Source organism: Amphiura filiformis, unplaced genomic scaffold, assembly GCF_039555335.1.
Source record: "Amphiura filiformis unplaced genomic scaffold, Afil_fr2py scaffold_64, whole genome shotgun sequence".
Lineage (NCBI taxonomy): Eukaryota > Metazoa > Echinodermata > Ophiuroidea > Amphilepidida > Amphiuridae > Amphiura > Amphiura filiformis.
In genome coordinates this window covers 171,047-189,575 of record NW_027305528.1, presented here as the reverse complement: position 1 = coordinate 189,575, position 18,529 = coordinate 171,047, and the positions used below count along the sequence as shown (strand labels likewise).

General features: G+C 37.5%; 1 protein-coding gene across 1 annotated transcript in view; it reads left to right on the top strand.

Moving 5' to 3' along the window:
• Positions 1-18,529, top strand: part of LOC140144569 (SWI/SNF-related matrix-associated actin-dependent regulator of chromatin subfamily A member 5-like) — a 32,909-nt gene that overhangs the window by 10,098 nt on the left and 4,282 nt on the right. Inside the window, 17 exon segments of the mRNA XM_072166388.1 lie at positions 38-239; positions 1,135-1,314; positions 2,091-2,246; positions 3,459-3,659; positions 4,656-4,765; positions 5,529-5,653; positions 5,656-5,876; positions 7,141-7,293; positions 8,247-8,379; positions 9,712-9,857; positions 10,989-11,228; positions 12,488-12,601; positions 12,934-13,056; positions 13,830-13,946; positions 15,676-15,810; positions 16,612-16,824; positions 18,299-18,418. Coding sequence (XP_072022489.1) covers positions 38-239; positions 1,135-1,314; positions 2,091-2,246; positions 3,459-3,659; positions 4,656-4,765; positions 5,529-5,653; positions 5,656-5,876; positions 7,141-7,293; positions 8,247-8,379; positions 9,712-9,857; positions 10,989-11,228; positions 12,488-12,601; positions 12,934-13,056; positions 13,830-13,946; positions 15,676-15,810; positions 16,612-16,824; positions 18,299-18,418 — 2,689 coding nt within the window.

Sequence of the window (18,529 nt, the reverse complement as noted above, 5' to 3'; positions counted from 1 at the left end):
ATGTGGGACTTAAACATTTAATTATTATCTCTTGCAGCCATCGTCATCGTATGACAGAACAGGAGGAAGACGAGGAACTCCTGCACGAGTCTCGCAAGGCCACCGCAGTCATCACACAATTTGAGAAATCGCCTCACTACATTCACAACGGAGAAATGAGAGACTACCAGATAAGGGGATTAAATTGGATGATATCACTCTATGAGCATGGTATCAATGGAATTTTGGCAGATGAAATGGTAGGTGAAGTCTGGGTGAATTGGGGAAACAAATTTTTCCAGTACAAATGAATACCGACCGAAATTTCTGGAAAAAATTGTGTTTCAGAATATTTGCAAAGTATTTACAGATTTTGGTGATTTTGAAGGTCATTTGCAAAAAAAGGAAAGGAAAAAAAGACCGACCTACTTGAAGGTCTGTGTGCATATAGAACAGGCTTTTGGATGTTATCACTCTTTGACCATGTTATCAATGGAATTTTGGTACATGAAATGGTGTGTGAAGAAATCAATAACGGGGTTTTCTTTAATGCACAAATAACACATATTTACGCGTTCACACCTTCAAAGTGAAAGTATGATATGTTAAAAATTGTGCAAACGTTTAAATATTCCATGACATTTGATATAGAAATAGCCAATATTTTTTGTCTGGTAATTACTATAGTTATTAATAGTAGCTACTTATTGTAGTAGAAAACAATTTGGTTTTCACCCTCCCCCACTTTTTAGATTTGAGTGAAATTGAGACATTGATATTGACAAATCCCCCCCCCCCATTTTGGTGTAAAATCAATTATGACCCCTTCTATTTTGGTGTAAGAAAATTATGGCACCCGTACTCCCGTATATTCAAAATCACTTACCAAAGAAAATGAATCCCCCTTCTCAAGAAGAGATCTCAGGAGCCCAATTTGAATTGGACATCATTGAGTTTTAAAATTTTGCACGCGAGGTACACGTCATACTCCTGAGGAAATTGGGAAATTAAGGAGAGCGATTGCTCCTGCTCATCTCAAGAGTGAAACCTTGCTTGAAGGGGAGCAGTTACTCACTCCTGAATACACCACCTTTTACGCCTTCTAAATTATGTAATCTAAATTTTTTCTCTCATCATAAACCACACTGTACACAGGGTCTTGGCAAGACACTACAGACCATCTCGCTACTCGGTTACATGAAACATTTCCGTGGCATCTCCGGTCCACATTTAGTAATCGTTCCCAAGTCTACATTGGCCAACTGGATGGCAGAATTCAAGAGATGGTGTCCAACACTGAGAGGGGTGTGTCTCATTGGTGATCAAGATACAAGAGTGAGTATTGCGAACAAGTTACTGTTGTTTGGTTGTTGTTTTCGTGGTTTCCAGGAGAGGCAAGCGGAACAAGGATATAATAGCATCCTGCTGAAATATTACTATACTGATCAGCTCGTAATAGGCAAGAATTATTTTGATTTTATTACTGTGTACGTCAATAAAATCCCAACTTGCGTCCACTTATTTCACAAAAGTGTGTGTCAGTCACGCATAACGCAAAGCGCAGTCCGTGCGTTGGTGCTGTGTCTAGACCTGGTCTACATCAATCCACGATTGTGTGAGTCCCATCTATAACGACTAACGAGGTGATCATATCATAATAGTATAGTATGGAGGATTGTATATTTGTAGGTAGTGATGAACCGATCCACCCTAGATCTGAATCTGCCGATCACTTTGCTTGATAATCGGCGGATCACCCCTAAAATATGTCCTCAAACACATCCGGCAGACACTCCTTGAGAAATTAATTATGGCGCTCTTGCTGGCAGTTATCAACTTTTACCCTGCTTTGATGGCAAGTAGTTAAAACACGTAAAAATCATTTAAAACCAGCTATCTCGGACAAACATCTTTTAAGCTAATTGTTGTCATGAGTTTTCAACTTTTCTGGTAAAAAATGTGCTACCTTTTACCCCCGGGCCTTTTACTGTCGTGAATTATGAAGCCTGAATACTGCAATTTTCGCACAATTAATATTTTGCGCTTTACCAATTTTGAACCATTTCCCTTGTTTTGAAATTTGTGATTTTAATTTCATCAAATCTTTGCAGGCTGCATTTATACGAGATGTTATGATGCCTGGAGAGTGGGACGCTTGTATCACATCGTATGAGATGTGCATCAGGGAGAAATCTGTCTTCAAAAAATTCAACTGGCGCTACATGGTCATAGATGAAGCCCACAGAATCAAAAATGAAAAGTCAAAGGTATGTATCTGTTGCACAGTACACACAATAACACACACCCACAGTACCCCTGCACTTATCAAAGGTATGTTGTGGGGCGATTTACTCATACAAAGCAACATTACAGGTTTTTTCGACTTTGTGGGGAGAATGTACAACGTATATGTGACAATACTTTTTTACTTTATTGTGGACCTCTGCCTTTTGGTCCTTGAGATCGGACCCCTGTTGTAAAAATTAAATTTTTGGCATATTTAGAATGGGAGGATATAAAGAAAAGTGGTAACAACTGGGGATGACCTCTGTTGTTATGAAGTCCCTGTTTGGTGTGAAAAGTCCCCTATGGACAGGAAAAACAAAATTACACATCCGCACACACAAATTTCTATTTGATTTTAGAAGATCCTTTTTGTACAATGCTGTAGTATTATGTTGTTATGAAGTCCCTGTTTGGTGTGAAAAGTCCCCTATGGACTGGAAGAACAAAATTACACATCCGCACACACAAATTTCTATTCGATTTTAGAAGATTCTTTTTGTACAATGCTGTAGTATTATCCGAGTACAGAAAAAGATAAAATAAACTTGCTGCAAAACTGAATGATTATTAATTTCCATTTATATTAACCCTAATGCCCTCGCTGCTTTTTGGCGAGGGGGAAGGAAAGAAGCAAGAAGGAGTCGGTGCGGTTTTGAACCACCGACCCCTCGGGTGCCAGACACGTGCACAGGCCTACCTTGCCACGGGGGTGTAGCTTGCCCGGCCAAGCTTTCCGCGACCATATGACTGTTCGCATGGGATACCTGCTTGTGCCTATGTTTTGTGAACTGTGGTTTTGTACGGTTAGGGTTAATGTTGTAATCATGTCCAGAAATTTAATACCAAGAAGCATTGAAAGTTGAACAGGTTTTGGAAACTAATTTTGGAAATAACAGAACAAGTTTTAATTTTCCTGAAAAGTTTTTAAACAGTTTCTTCACACTTCTAAAACTGTTTTAAAGCATGAATGTTGGTATACAGTAGAGAAATATATATTAAGCTACTTACATGTACCTATGCATGTTTTAGCCAAATAACCATACCCCTTTGGAGGGGATCTATGAACAATAAAATACTTTTTAGGCATATGCTTGACCCTATAAAATATTTTCCGTAAATAACTATCAATTGTATGCAGTTATAGTATACTAATGAATAAATGATTTGTTGTGTCATTTCTTAACCATCTCCAGTTGTCCGAGATCGTTCGTGAGTTCAAGTCTATGAACAGGCTCTTGCTGACTGGTACCCCATTGCAAAACAACCTTCATGAACTTTGGGCCCTGCTCAACTTCCTCCTACCCGATGTGTTCAATTCATCAGAAGATTTTGATGAATGGTTCTCAACAAATGACGCCTTGGAAGATAATTCGCTGGTCACAAGGTTACACGGGGTATGTATATTTATTTTATTTTATTCTATTTCATTCTTATTTAACCTGGGTTGACCTTCAATGCATTGGCATTGTCCTATCAAGGTGCCCTGGTATACCAAGCTAGAATTATATTCAAAACAGTGAGACGATCCATCAGGTTGGGTGAAGTTAATATAACACAGAGTGACAATTTTGTTATTTTCTGCAATTTGAAGATTCTAGGGAAATAATAATGACGATTTAATAATAATGATGATTTAATATAGCGCCGGTATCCGCCTTTTGACGCTCAATGGCGCTTGACACAACAAGTTCAAAAGATCTGAAAAAAGTATATCAACATGGTGAAATAGTTCATAAGAAAACAGTCAAATATTACAAGAGTCACTCTATGAATGCCTCATTGTACAAGTCTGTCCATTAAATTTAGGTTTTAGAAAGACTATGTAAATATTCAAGATGGCGACCATCATTTCAATGGCAGTTTGAAGAACATATCAGTAAAAAATGGGGTTTGCTTGTGCCTTTTGCTGAATGTGCATTTAAAATAGCCAATATTTTGGGTGGAAATTTGGTAAGCTTAACTGGGCAATTAATCTTAATATCGCCATTTCACGGAATTATACTTTAGAAAAGTGGAACTTTCCACTCTGTATTCACACTACGGGACTACTGTGCCCTTTATAGATTATAAATTGAACATTGTTGTGGAATAGTAAAAATAATTACATGTTTGGCTGGTCGAAAATACTTACATGTTTATGGTAACATCATAAGAGTCCTGGTAGAAAGACATGGTCGGTCAGTATTTACAAAATAGATTTTGAATTCCGGGCACATGCTGTTGGGAAAAAATGACTTTCAAAGTCAATAGAAGTCCAAAGCCATTCATGTCCTTACTGGCTGAAAGAATAAGATTAGAAAATTGAAATAATTTGTAGAATGAGTAAGTTAATCTTGGATACTTCCACTCAAAAGCATTTATATACATTATATCTGCTTTTTTTTGTCTAGGTTCTACGTCCTTTCTTGCTGCGACGTCTGAAAGCTGATGTGGAAAAAGCGCTTCTACCAAAGAAAGAAACCAAAGTCTATGTTGGCTTGAGTAAAATGCAGAGAGAATGGTAAGCTTATGGCTAGCATTTAATTTGAAATGTTAAGTAATGATGTACCCATCCCTTTCAAGAATAAAATGGGTCGTAGGGATAATAGGCCTCAAACTCTTGATCAGAATGTTGTTGGTTTGAACCCCACCCGGCAATGTCATCATATTGCGTACATAGACAAGGCCCTTTATCTCTTGTCTCTTTTCACCCAGGTGTAAAATGGGTACTTGCAGAATAGCGCTTGTTATGTAAAACATTCGTCATGTGGAAGGAGTGTGGAACCCCTACAACAAGTTAGACAAAGAAGTCTCGGCTTGACCATTACTTGCTTGACCATTACAGTACCATAATTAATAAAAAGTTTTCCATATATGTACATGTAGTTTGTGATCTTCTCTTACTTGTAAATATCCTTGACCTTTACACTTGCATGATCCCAACACAAACCACTACTGTAACCTAAACCAAAGTTGGGTCCACAATGCAAAACTTCACCTAGTCCTAATGCTTGCTTTATGTAAACCATATAAAACAGATTTAAAGGTTTACATAGTACCAACAATGGTTGACATAAGGCCAAGGGACTGGGGACCAGGGGAAACTTTTTTTTTTAACTGGTTCACTTTTACTAAGAACCAGGAGCAATTTCTCATGAACCAGGCATTTTTTTATTTTTAAATAGCTTTTCTTTGGGAACATATTAGAAGATAATTATTATAGTGTTATTGGAACACCCTGTATAATTTTCACCGATTTTTTTTTTTGAGGATCGTCGTAATAGGTACACCAAGATTCTAATGAAGGATATCGATGTAGTGAACGGAGCCGGCAAGACTGACAAGATGCGACTGATGAACATCCTCATGCACCTGCGAAAGTGCTCCAACCATCCGTATCTATTTGACGGTGCGAGCCTGGTCCACCTTACACCACAGACAAGCATCTGTATGAGAATTGCGGCAAGATGGTGGTCCTAGACAAACTCCTACCTAAACTGAAAGCACAGAATTCACGTGTGTTGATCTTCAGTCAGATGACCCGTATGCTGGACATATTGGAGGATTACTGCTCATGGAGGGGACATGAATACTGCAGATTGGATGGACAGACACCCCATGAAGAGAGACAGGTTAGTCAATCCGTCAGATTGAGTGCTTGCATGAGTGAGTGAATGATTTAGTCCATGCGTAAATATCTGAAGAAATATCGAGTGATTTTGTGAGCGAATGAAAGAGTACAGCATTTTCTCACAACCAAAAAACCTGTGTAAGTATAGTTTGTTTTACTAAAAACAAACCACACATTGGAATTCACTGTTTCCCAGGGAAATGGTAAAACAGTAACATGAGTAGGTGTAATTTTCACCTTTTCTTGAGCACATGGATAGTCTTACTATTAGGGTCCGGTTTTTTCCTAGGTCACCCAATATGCCCTACATAGTAGGACTACAACTGGTCAATGAGACTCTAATTTCCACATTTTTTTTTTCAAGTGATGGCTTTAAGTTAGAAGTCACGAGTGTGACAAACTGGTAAACAGTTTTGAATTGTTTTCTTATAATGTATAATTATACAATTCTTGTGAACTCTTGAAAGAAATAAAATTTTTCTAACGGGGAGCAAGGTGACCGAGCGGAACTCATAATAGGAAGGTTGCAGGTTCGAGCTCTGGCAACGCCATCGTGTTGTGCCCTTGAGTAAGGCACTTCATCTCGATTACCCCTCTCTACCCAGGTGTATAAATGGGTACCAGCATTCTTATGCTGGGAAGGTAACAGACTCGCTGTGGAGGAGGTGTGGCGATTCCCCACAAGGCCCCCATTGCAACATTTCACGATGGAGTCTGGTCTAATCGCTAACAAAAGAAAGATGGGCACTCTGTCCTGTACAAAAATTTCCACATTTTTTTTTCAAGTGATGGCTTTAAGTTAGAAGTCACGAGTGTGACAAACTGGTAAACAGTTTTGAATTGTTTTCTTATAATGTATAATTATACAATTCTTGTGAACTCTTGAAAGAAATAAAATTTTTCTAACGGGGAGCAAGGTGACCGAGCGGAACTCATAATAGGAAGGTTGCAGGTTCGAGCTCTGGCAACGCCATCGTGTTGTGCCCTTGAGTAAGGCACTTCATCTCGATTACCCCTCTCTACCCAGGTGTATAAATGGGTACCAGCATTCTTATGCTGGGAAGGTAACAGACTCGCTGTGGAGGAGGTGTGGCGATTCCCCACAAGGCCCCCATTGCAACATTTCACGATGGAGTCTGGTCTAATCGCTAACAAAAGAAAGATGGGCACTCTGTCCTGTACAAAATGCAGGTTTGACTCCTTTACCCTTAACCTAACATCCTCTTTTAACTTTTTTCCCTCCATTTATTTTGATATTATAACAGGAAAGCATTAATGACTTCAACTTACCTACTAGTAAGAAGTTTGTCTTCATGTTGAGTACACGTGCAGGTGGATTAGGTATTAACTTGGCTACAGCTGATATTGTTATTCTGTATGACAGTGACTGGAACCCACAGTGTGATCTGCAAGCTATGGTAAGTTCTTACAAGTCTTTGCAAAATTGAGGAATTTGGTATAGTTGCTAAATATAAGCACAGGGGAAAATGCACGATTTTTGAGGGCAAAATGCCCGCACCAGTTTTTGAAAATGTGCAATTTTTTCCAAAATGCATAATCCCCCCCTCCCAAAAGTTTGAATTTGCAATATTTAAAAAATGTTTACTATTTTTTCTTCTATTTTTCTTGCAATTTTTTTTGCGACAGCCTATTTTCTATACTTTTTTTAACATGGATTGTTTTGCAGATCCTTATGAATTCTTTGATTTGAGTGAAAACTTCAGGTTTTTGGAAAATGAGTACTTGAAAAATGGTTATTTTAGGAAAATCTCAAAATTCATGGTCGGACCTATAATGTGCGATTATACCCAAAATGCGCGTTTTTTGCGCATCACGCAATCTCCCTGTCCTTGGCTAAATATGATTTAATATGCAAATGAAACATTTAAACTGCAAATGAAACAATTTTAAAATTTCATGTCAAATATTTTAAAAACAAGGACAAAACAGTTGAAGCCTTTGAAGTGGGTTATTCCTGTTCCTATGGAATATATGACCTTGTCTCCCACACAGGGGGTGTATATTTCAAGTCAAGTGGAGGCTCCCATTCAGGCAATCTCATTTGAAATTCATACTCCCTGTGTGGGAGATTAAGATATCTTCCATAGTGGGTGCATGGATTTCAAATAGAATGGTTACGACTTCTGGGTTTTTTTTCATTGGACTATGTGAATGTGACATTATGTAAAAACAAATCTGTGTTTCATAACAACTTACATAGCGTGTAATATCCAATGTTAAAATCAATGTCTCAATGGCACTTAATGAGTTTAATACTTAGGATATGTTTTGAAATACAATGAGTTTTAAGTCTTTTATTCGTCTGTTTTATGGAATGAGTAATTGTGAGAAACTTGTCATTTTTATCCAGGATCGTGCTCATCGTATCGGTCAGAAAAAACAGGTGCATGTATTCCGATTCGTGACAGAAAACACAGTGGAAGAGCGTATCATAGAAAGAGCCGAGATGAAGCTGAGATTGGACAACATTGTTATTCAGCAAGGTAGATATAACATTGACCGAATTCATTGTAGAAAAAAGTAATCTTTGATGTTTAAACCAGCTGATTAAAAGGAAAAAGGTTTGGCATAGCGAACCTTGGACGGACCTGCTCTCAAAAAATGAGCATAAAGTTGACAAAATAACTTATTCCAGATTTGAATTCCTTATTTTATACACTTTAAAATCATACCAAACGTGTTAGGGTGGCTCCTTCCTGCTTTGGTCTTCAAAAATCAGTATTTCCTCCTGAATGTCTTTTGTTTCCTATTGAAATGGACTGTACAAATAAATAAATACCGGTAATAAAAAAAAAATTTCAGAATTTATATATCGCATTTTTCCAGAGGATTCAAAGCGCTGTAATTTTGCTGCTTGGTGAATCATCACAATCAGATCGCATCAACTAGGCCAGTTGCAGCCGAACCTGGCGCAAACCTATCCGCACTTAGATTGTAACATCCACCCATTTTCTGCAGCTCCCCAAATTCCATTGGGTGAAGGAAGTTTTTGATAACCAAACAACTAATCACCGATTTTGAGAGCAGGAGGAAACTGGAGATCCCGGAGAAAACCTGCGAGAGCGAGCATGGATCGGGATAAACCAAGTGCATATACAGGTCTTGGGCACGGCCGAGGCTTGAACCCGGGACCTCAGTGGTGCAAGGCGAGGGAACTACAGCTGCGCAAACTCGCTCCCCCATTTTGATGTACAGGGTATATCAAAATAAATATCCAGTGAACATAGCCAAGACTGCCACATCAGAATGCAGCATAACATCCACCTAATCTGTAGATTTATGTAATAAAAGGTCATAAAACTATGAATTGTAGTCATTTCAAAAGGATCTAATGTTAAATTTGGAAAAAGCAGACATTTCATTAGATGACAAAGCTGATGGGTACAATCATTTTGATACATTTGATACTTAATGCTCATTTTGTGGGAGCAGGTCACATACATATTATGTGACATGATCAAGGGGAATGAGTCACATGTTGACCCTGGTCGCAAATGAGTTTTACATAATTATGTTTATAAAGAGGACATTTAGTGCTTTCAGAAATTGAAAATCCCATGTTGATAGGACTTCTCTTTGCAAAGTTACGTCAAGTTATCAATTGCTAAAATAATATAAAGCAAGAGAATTTTAACACTTTGTTTGCCAATATATCAAAATCAATATTAGCGACATCCGACTCATTTCCCTTGATCGTATCACATATATATGAACCTTCAACTTACAAGGCTTCATCAATCTTTTATACAATAGGTTCTTCTGTCAGTTCACCTTGATTGTCCCACAATAATTATCATATTTTTTTTGTGTGTCAGGTCGCCTGGTGGATTCCAGCGTGAAGGTGAACAAAGACGAAGCACTGAATATGATCAGACACGGAGCCAACATCATCTTCTCCTCCAAAGAAGGTACCATCTTAGATGAAGATATTGACAAAATCATGCAGAAGGGTGAGCAGAAGGTAAGCCTAACGCTTGATAATTTATTTTAATCCCCCACACCCAGCCGGCCAAAGTAGCGTAAGGCAAAAAAAAGAGGTTTGTCTCAAAGCTCGAGCGCGCATTTGTAAAATCGCACAATTTGAAAAAAAAATGCAGAATTTTGTTTTATTTCAAATTTTTTTTTTTTACATTTTTTCCTGAAAATTCGGCGAAAATCTGATTTTTTTTTTACTAAAAATACAATAAAAATACCAAGTCGGGAATTTAAAAAAAAATGCATTTCACATTTGTTTTCAAACCACTTGTGAGCTTTGAGACAAACCTTTATTTTTTTGGCCTAATCCTCCCCTATCCATATGGCTATTCTATTTGAAATCCATTCAATCCATGACCTTAATATCCCACACAGGGGGTGCAGATTTAAAATAGATTCACCCATTCAGGTAACTACATTTGAAATTTACACTCCCTGTGTGGAAGATATGTGTTAGAATGTAGAATTTTGGTTGCTTCTACATGTAGTCAAAGGTGGGTGACCCAATTAACAGCCTGTAGCATTTTTTTGTTCATAGCCCCAGTAAAGATTTAGGCCTGAGATATGTATTGTTTTGATGATGTGAATGGAAAAGTAGTTGCTTCATCCCCTCCATAATTCAGTTGTACACTACCTGTATTATTTCATCGGCCATTGTCATATTGAAAAAATTGCTTTTAAATTAGCGATTTTGAGCTTTCTCCTATAGACCTATGCATAAAAAACATTTGTGTGTTTTTATTTTTGCGGTAGGTGCAATGAGCCTGAAAAGTGCGAAAATATTTCCACTTATCAGGGATGTCAGTTTTCAGGCAATTGCCTGATTTCAGGCCTTTGCTAGTCCAAATTTCCGACTTTTATTTATTTTCAGCCCGCTTTGAGGCTTTATAGCCCAAATTTACGCGCTTTTCAGGCTTTTCCTGCCAAGTCACTTCAGGCCACTTTCATCCCTGACTTATACAGTACACTGTCACATTTTTTTTTCTAATATCCGAAACACTGGAGCAATTTCACTCAAAATGAGTGAAATTATTCATTGGATTGTTTTGGTGTAATGTGGGGTGTTTAAGTGTATTTTACAACTTGACCATGTTTCTGATCTATATATAATTCACAGACTGCTGAATTCAACAAGAAACTGGAGAAACTCGGTGAGAGCAGTCTGCGTGGCTTCACATTGGATACCAACCAATCAGATAGCAGCATTTACAACTTTGAAGGTCTGGACTACAAGGAGAAGAACAAATCCGGCGGTATAGCGTGGATCGAGCCTCCGAAGAGAGAACGCAAAGCCAATTACGCCGTGGACCAATATTTCAGGGAAGCATTGAGAGTCAGCGAACCCAAAGCTCCAAAGGTATGTCAAATCATAAATGATAAGGGTCTTGTTTGGAAAAGTTGTTGGTGAAAACAAAATTGGAGAAAGATAAAACCCAGTGCATGTAGTAGACCCTCCCTCGGGTCCGTGGAGAACGACTGGTAATGTAGATTACATAGCATTAAAAATCAACCCAATACACGGACCCTCCCAGTCTGTAGGCAATTTGACTTCCAGCTCCCACAAACTGCTGGAAGTTCACTTTTACGGATTTGGAGTCACGCAATCTTTCTATATACCACGTCCATGTTTTCACTACATTAACGCGTTTGTGTAGCGACTAAACAACGATATTGTATCCGACCAATCAACGCAGCTTGGCAGCGGGGATATTTGAAAAGGCTTCCTAGCTAAATAATGTGCAAACATTTGCAAACCGCACGCGATAATGTACGCAATATGGACAATAGGCCTAAGTCTGAGTCGAGTGGTTGCCTTTTATTATTGCGCGTACCATGGGTCTATCAGACGCGTGCCACTTGAGCTCAATACCTCTCAGTTGTTGACAAGTGTCCCATCCGATCTTGCGCCACATCCCGCTGCATAGCTTTGTGCTACCATATTTGAATTGAAACTGGGGCGGGCTTTCGTAATTGACATCGAATCACCGTGCCGTTGAACGAATATTTGGAAGTGAGATCTCTAACAGATTGGACCAGTCTCGGAATCAGCGCTCAATGGACTTTCGCGTTCACTTATAATACGAGTATATTTCTATATTGCTGCATGGTTGACTGTGGTGGGTGTAATTAGTGGCGCCGATTTGTGGAAGAAGAGGAATGGGTTTTTGGCATTGAAGAAAATAAGGGGGGAGTTGGCATTTTTTTCATAAGGCATTACGTAATTATTTATTGTTACATTATCCAGAGATGGAACCGAACCGAGACTGGGGGCCAGTCTATGCATGTAGTGGCTTTCAGCATACAACAAATCTGTATTTACTGAGGCCAAAACACAGGCTTTTCTCTGAAATATTTAGTAAAAAAGCTATGTGCTAAGCTTTTTGGTTGGCAAAACAAGCAAAGTGCTGAGCAGATTTCTTTGGAAAGTGTAAATTATGAATGAACAGCCAAAATAAAATGAATTAAATTTAACTCAGTTTGTTTTGACTGTTCATTCATAATTTACACTTTCCCAAACTCACTTTGAATCATTTTTGCGAGGCAATATAGTTTTACATCATTTGGTTATGTTCATATTTTATTATCATAATATTAATATTGTTTCTTTGTTAACAGGCTCCAAGACCACCAAAGCAGCCCAATGTACAAGATTTCCAGTTCTTTCCTCCTAGGCTGTTTGAACTGTTGGATCAGGAGATCTATGCCTACAGGAAGAATATAGGATACAGGGTATGTATGTGGGCAGAATGTATGCAGGGGGGAACAGTATTAAAGCCTTATTGTAACATTTGCTGAGGAGGACGCCCATAAGTTTTGTCAATATTTGATTTTTACATGATTGTAATGTACATTAATAGCCTGCAAAAATCATGCTTTAAGGTGATGCGTCCTCTTCGTTTTATCCACACGATTGACATATTAGTGCCATCGTATTCTGCACTTGGGCAAGGTGCGTTATCTTACTTGCCTGTAGGCGCTGCTGTATAAATGCCCAAATTTATTTGTATTTTTAAAATATTTAACACCTAATGATTATGCTTGATATTTTTGCTCCATTTCAGGTACCACTGAACCCAGAGTTGCCCAATGCTCCTGTAGTGCGCAAAGAAGAGCAGAAGAAGATAGATACAGCAGAATCTTTGACTGAAGAAGAATTGGATGAGAAAGAGCAGCTGCTAACACAGGTACATAGCTAGATATTTGGATGATTGGGTTTGAAAAAGATGGGACTATTACTTGGTCGCACACAGTGATGCGTGACGGTAACTACTGTGCAAGGCTATTCCATGTATCTTGTATGGTGTAGAATTTTTTTTTATGGATCACAATGTTTTGTAGCTTATGGCAGAGGTTGACAGTTTAAAATTTTATTTCTGATTTTGTTGGCCAACATAAAATACCTTTATTGATTGATATACAGTTTCATCTAAGGTTTTCTCAAATTTAAGATTTTTTTCTTCATTTTTATAAATATGGGTCAAAAAGGATAAAATTTGACTTTTTTCCAATTTTGACCAAAATTGGGGATATTTTAAGGTATAAAAACAGTTTAAGGTCATATTAAAAAAAATGTCTGAAGAACATAGATATTCAATTTTCATCATTTTGGATGTTTAGGCCAAGTTGTTATGGTGGACGGAAAAAAAATGGACATTTTGCAGAAATCGGCCGTGCTAGTTGGATTCCTTGCATTATTTCCTTTCTGAAAATGTATACTTTTATGTACCTATCATCATTACTTTTAAAGATACAATACAAAACAATGTCTAAAATTTCCCATTTTGAGTGATTGTGCATGCCACCTTAATTAATTGATCATGAAAAGGAAAAAAAACACACCATTAACAATTAATATTTGTGCATGTTTCTTGTATTTAGCCGTGTGTATGTATGTATGTATGTATTTATGTCTATTTTCCCCTGATAAATTATATTTTGTGTGATTTTCCATACGTAGGGTTTTACCAACTGGTCCAAGCGTGATTTCAATCAGTTTGTGAAAGCGTGCGAGAAGTATGGTCGTGATGATGTGGACGGCATCTCCAAAGATGTGGAAGGAAAAACGCCAGAAGAGGTAGGGAGAAAAATAAATTGTTTATTATTTACATCTTTGATAAGTATAGGTAGTTGTTGTTATTTACATACCTCCTGCAAATAAAATTGGGATGCAATTTGATCCACTCGGTCTAAAGTCAGAAATTTTGAAAATTTCGTTATTGTCGACATTAGCCTGATTGAACCAAATCTGGTAACAAATGGTTGTATTTGAAGCTGCCATATCTTCCTAACTTGAATTTGAAATCAGCAGACATCTGCAGGAAGAATTTCTTGACCCCATCTTATTGTCATTTCTTTTATTTTATGAGGATAAATCATTATAAGATCATTAGAGCAAGAGGTATTGTTCAAAACATATAGTTAAGTATTTAGCAAAATAGGATCAAGATTTTTTTGGCATGGAGTATTAGTTGGTCAAAATAATTTATTTGGATGTTGAAGAAGAAAAAAAACACTGCATGGTGTATCTCTCATTACCTATTGCATTTGAAATCCACTTACTATGAAAGACATGACCTTAATTTACCACACAGGGAGTGTGAATTTCAAACTGGGTTACCTGAATGGGTGACTCCATTTGAAATCTACACCCTCTGTGTGGGAGATTAAGATCATGTCTTCCATAGGGGGTATGGATTTCAACTGGAATAGCCCAATACATGTCATTAATGAAATCTATCCTGTTTGGAGGGCCCTGTATGAGACATTTTGTATTATTAACATTAAGGAGAACCATGAATGGTCTGCACATGTACATGTATGTAAGTAGGGGTGAGTGACAGTGGCGTAACTCCTATGGGCTCTGGGGGGGCGTGCCCCCGGGCTAAGGGGCACCCAAGCCTGGATAGCCTTTGACACGATAGTAGGCCTACTTTGTTATAGGAAAGAAGTGGAAACCTTTACCCACCATGCATTGAATTACTCTTCATTTGGGTGCCCTTCAACACAAAAATTTTTCGCAAGGCTTCACATAGCGCATTGCAACATATAAATTGTCATTTTAAAGACCTAAATTCAACTTGATTAAATACCAAATTAGTGGTATTTATGCACATTTTCGCTACCGCACGCAATTGTTTTAGGAAGAGGGAGATATTTTGTATTCTTGCCCTGGGCGCCATATGCTACGTCACTGCAGCTAGTGACGAGTCTCCAAAGTAAAGACATTAGAGAATGTGAAAACATTTTGTTTTATTAACATGAACTGCATTGAAACATGATATAAATTTAATCTGAAACACTTCGTAAGTTATTCGGTAGGTCTATGGCTTTCAATGCTAAAATTGATTAGCTCTGCACCATGTTGGTCAGGGGCACCCGAACTACTTTCGCCCCCGGGCACCCTGACCCAAAGTTACGCCACTGGTGAGTGAGCAGTTTCACCGATATAGAAACCATTTGTGACATGATCAAGGGGAATGAGTCACATGTCGACCCTGGTCAAAAATGAGTTTTACACATGTTTCTAAAGAGGATATTTAGAGCTTTCAAAAACTGAAAACCCCATGTTGATACAACTTTTTTTTGTGAAGTTACATCACTTGATCAATCGCTGAAAACAATATAAAACAAAAGAATTTGAACTCTTTCTTTGCCAATATCTCAAAATCAATATTAGCGACATCCGACTCATTTCCCTTGATTGTGTCACATTTTAGTTCTTCTCTGACCCTTCTTGAAGTTTTTGATACTGCTCTCAAATTGTAACAAGATTTTGTAATATTATCCTGCTTCACACCTTGTAGGTACGAGAGTACATGGCTGTATTCTGGGATCGGTGTCAAGAATTGACTGATATAGAGAAGACCATGGCACAGATTGAGAGGGGAGAGGCTAAAATACAGCGTAAAATTAGTATTAAGAAAGCTCTGGATGTTAAGGTAAGGCTTTAGTGTGTAGTAGTGGATTCCAGGTTTGTTGTCTGCTTTGTGACTAAAACAAAGCAGTTGCTTGTTACAGGTTTCCAATTGAAAATTGAAAAAATTTGGCAGAAATCAAGCAAAAGTCATGAAATTTTGACTGTGGTCATGGTAAATATATAATGTTTGTAGTCATGGAAATATGGAAAAATTCATTTTCAAAACCAAAGTCAGAATGCAATCATTAACCCTAATGCTAAACGTGGTTTTTGGTTAATGGAAAGGAAATAATTAACAAAAAATCTAACAGTTTGGGTGGAATTGAGTTAATTGACATAAAAATATACTAGTAGGTAAATGCATACATTTTAAGCTATTTTAAATGTCTGAAAAGGCTATTAATAAAATAAAAACCAAATAAATAACACTTCTTACAATTAAATAAGCATGTGATGCGATCAAGCAAAATCAGTCGGAACTTGGAAATATTAAATTTTCAGTTTCTTATAGGATAGTAAAAAGCATTTACAAAGCTGCAGTTTGCAGAAAACCCCATTGAAATTGAACAACCCGTTCCAGAGATATAAGCAATTCAAGAGTTTCCCAAACAAGAGGAAACAAAAAGAAATATTGCCTTTGTTTGGCTATATCTCAAAATCAATATTTCCGAGTTCCAACTGATTTTCCTAGATTGCATCACATATATTGAAAGAAAGGCAAAAATGCTTCTCCAGCAAAATAGATGATACATCATTCTTGCACTAACCCCATAGTTAATGTAGTCTACAGAGTTCATAGTTACGTTGTTGTTTTTCCTATCAGATGAGTCGCTACAGAGCACCATTCCATCAGCTACGTCTGTCCTACGGTACTAACAAAGGCAAGAATTGGACCGAAGAGGAAGATCGCTTCCTGGTATGCATGTTACACAAACTTGGCTTTGACAAGGAGAATGTGTATGATGAACTACGTACGGCTGTGAGACAAGCACCGCAATTCAGATTTGATTGGTTCCTCAAATCAAGAACAGCTATGGTAAGTAGCATCAATTTGGTGTGTTTTTAGTGTGTACATAAAATTTGTAGACATAATGTAAGGGTAGTGTTGGCTGATCCAGATCGGCAAAGGAGAAGTTGATCAGAGTTGAGTCAGGATTGGGGACAATTTTTATCAACTGCCGATCAATTTACCGATCTCTGAAACGCCCATTCAAGTCTGCTAACCACGCAAATCACACTTAAATGCAGCAGAAAATTCAGAAATATGTACATTTTCAAAGCTCACATTTATATTACTATAAGATAAGTAAGAAACCACTTATTGTCCATAAACTTCATAAATTTTATACATTTGCACTACCAATTGTGATTTGCAGGAATTTTCAAGTCCTGAGTTACTGAAGTAGATTGGCAACTTTTTTTCTCGAGATAGAGAAAACAGTGCTGCCGTTAGCAACATTGTTACTAAAAATAGATTGGCAACACTGTATTTATCGTGATATCCACATCTATATGAAGGGATATGTACAATGCAGGCATGAAAATTTTCAGCGTTTGGCACTGCTCATCTCCGATCACAAATCCTATTCCAGATCTAATTTATAAATACATTTTCAGGCATGAAAACTGGTCTTGAAAAACAAAAACACTGAAAACCATGTTTTTTTACCGTTTTCTGTGAATTTGATTCAGAAATAGACTGAAAAACATTGAAAACAGTAAAAAACCTGCTGAAATCCGCTAAAATGACAGGACACATTTTACATTGTAATATTACAGAAATTTTGAATAAATTGGAAAAGGTCACATTTTGGACAGGAATCAAATACTGGGTACAGTTGAGAAAGGTTATGTTGAGTAAAGATAACCCAATTTTGAGTGGTTTGCTTTAGAGGTGATCAAACAAAGTGGTATGTTTCCGTAACCCACAGTTGTGCAATTGCACTTTTCTTGAACCAATTTCTAAGCCTGGAAAGAATCAGGAAAAATAATGAAATGGGAAGTAAAGATGTGTTAATGATCAGATAAAAAAAGAGCAATAGCTGTAGAAACTACATCTTTTGATGTTGATCATAAGCTTTAAAGGCCATCTTAATTTAATAGTTTGGCCCGAAACCCTTCCCCAGTTAAAAACCTAATGCGGAATGTGTTTTTTAGAGGTTTTTTTTACTTTAAAAAAAAATTTCATCTGTGGGATGAGCTTTTTGACAAGAATAGATCATCTTTTCATCTCTCAAGGAGGGTTCACTGTGGTCAAGATGTAGAATTTTATTGAGATTTACGATTTAGGCTATTTTGACGTCTAGCGATGTCACATGAGATTTTTGTGTGGTGGATTTTGAAAAAAATAATAAAACAGTGGATGTTGACCAAAAATGTTTATGGCATAGTCAAGTTTGGGCACAGCAATGTCATGAAAAAGTCATTATGCTTTGTTTTCTGAAAGTGCAGGAACTGGGCTTATGATGTTACTAAATTACTAACTGATTCGACATTTATTTTTTACATAGGAGCTTCAACGTCGCTGTAACACACTCATCACTCTGATAGAACGTGAGAACCAGGAACTGGAAGAGAAAGAAAAGGCAGAAAAGAGGAAAGGCAAAAACAAAGCCAGTACACCAGCCAAGGTATGGAGCATATTTCAATCCCTCTGCTTCTCTTCCTTCTCTTTGCCCCCAGGCCATAGTGCAATTCTCATTGTGATTTGATACAGACACCAAAGAGTTTCTGTTGTGTTA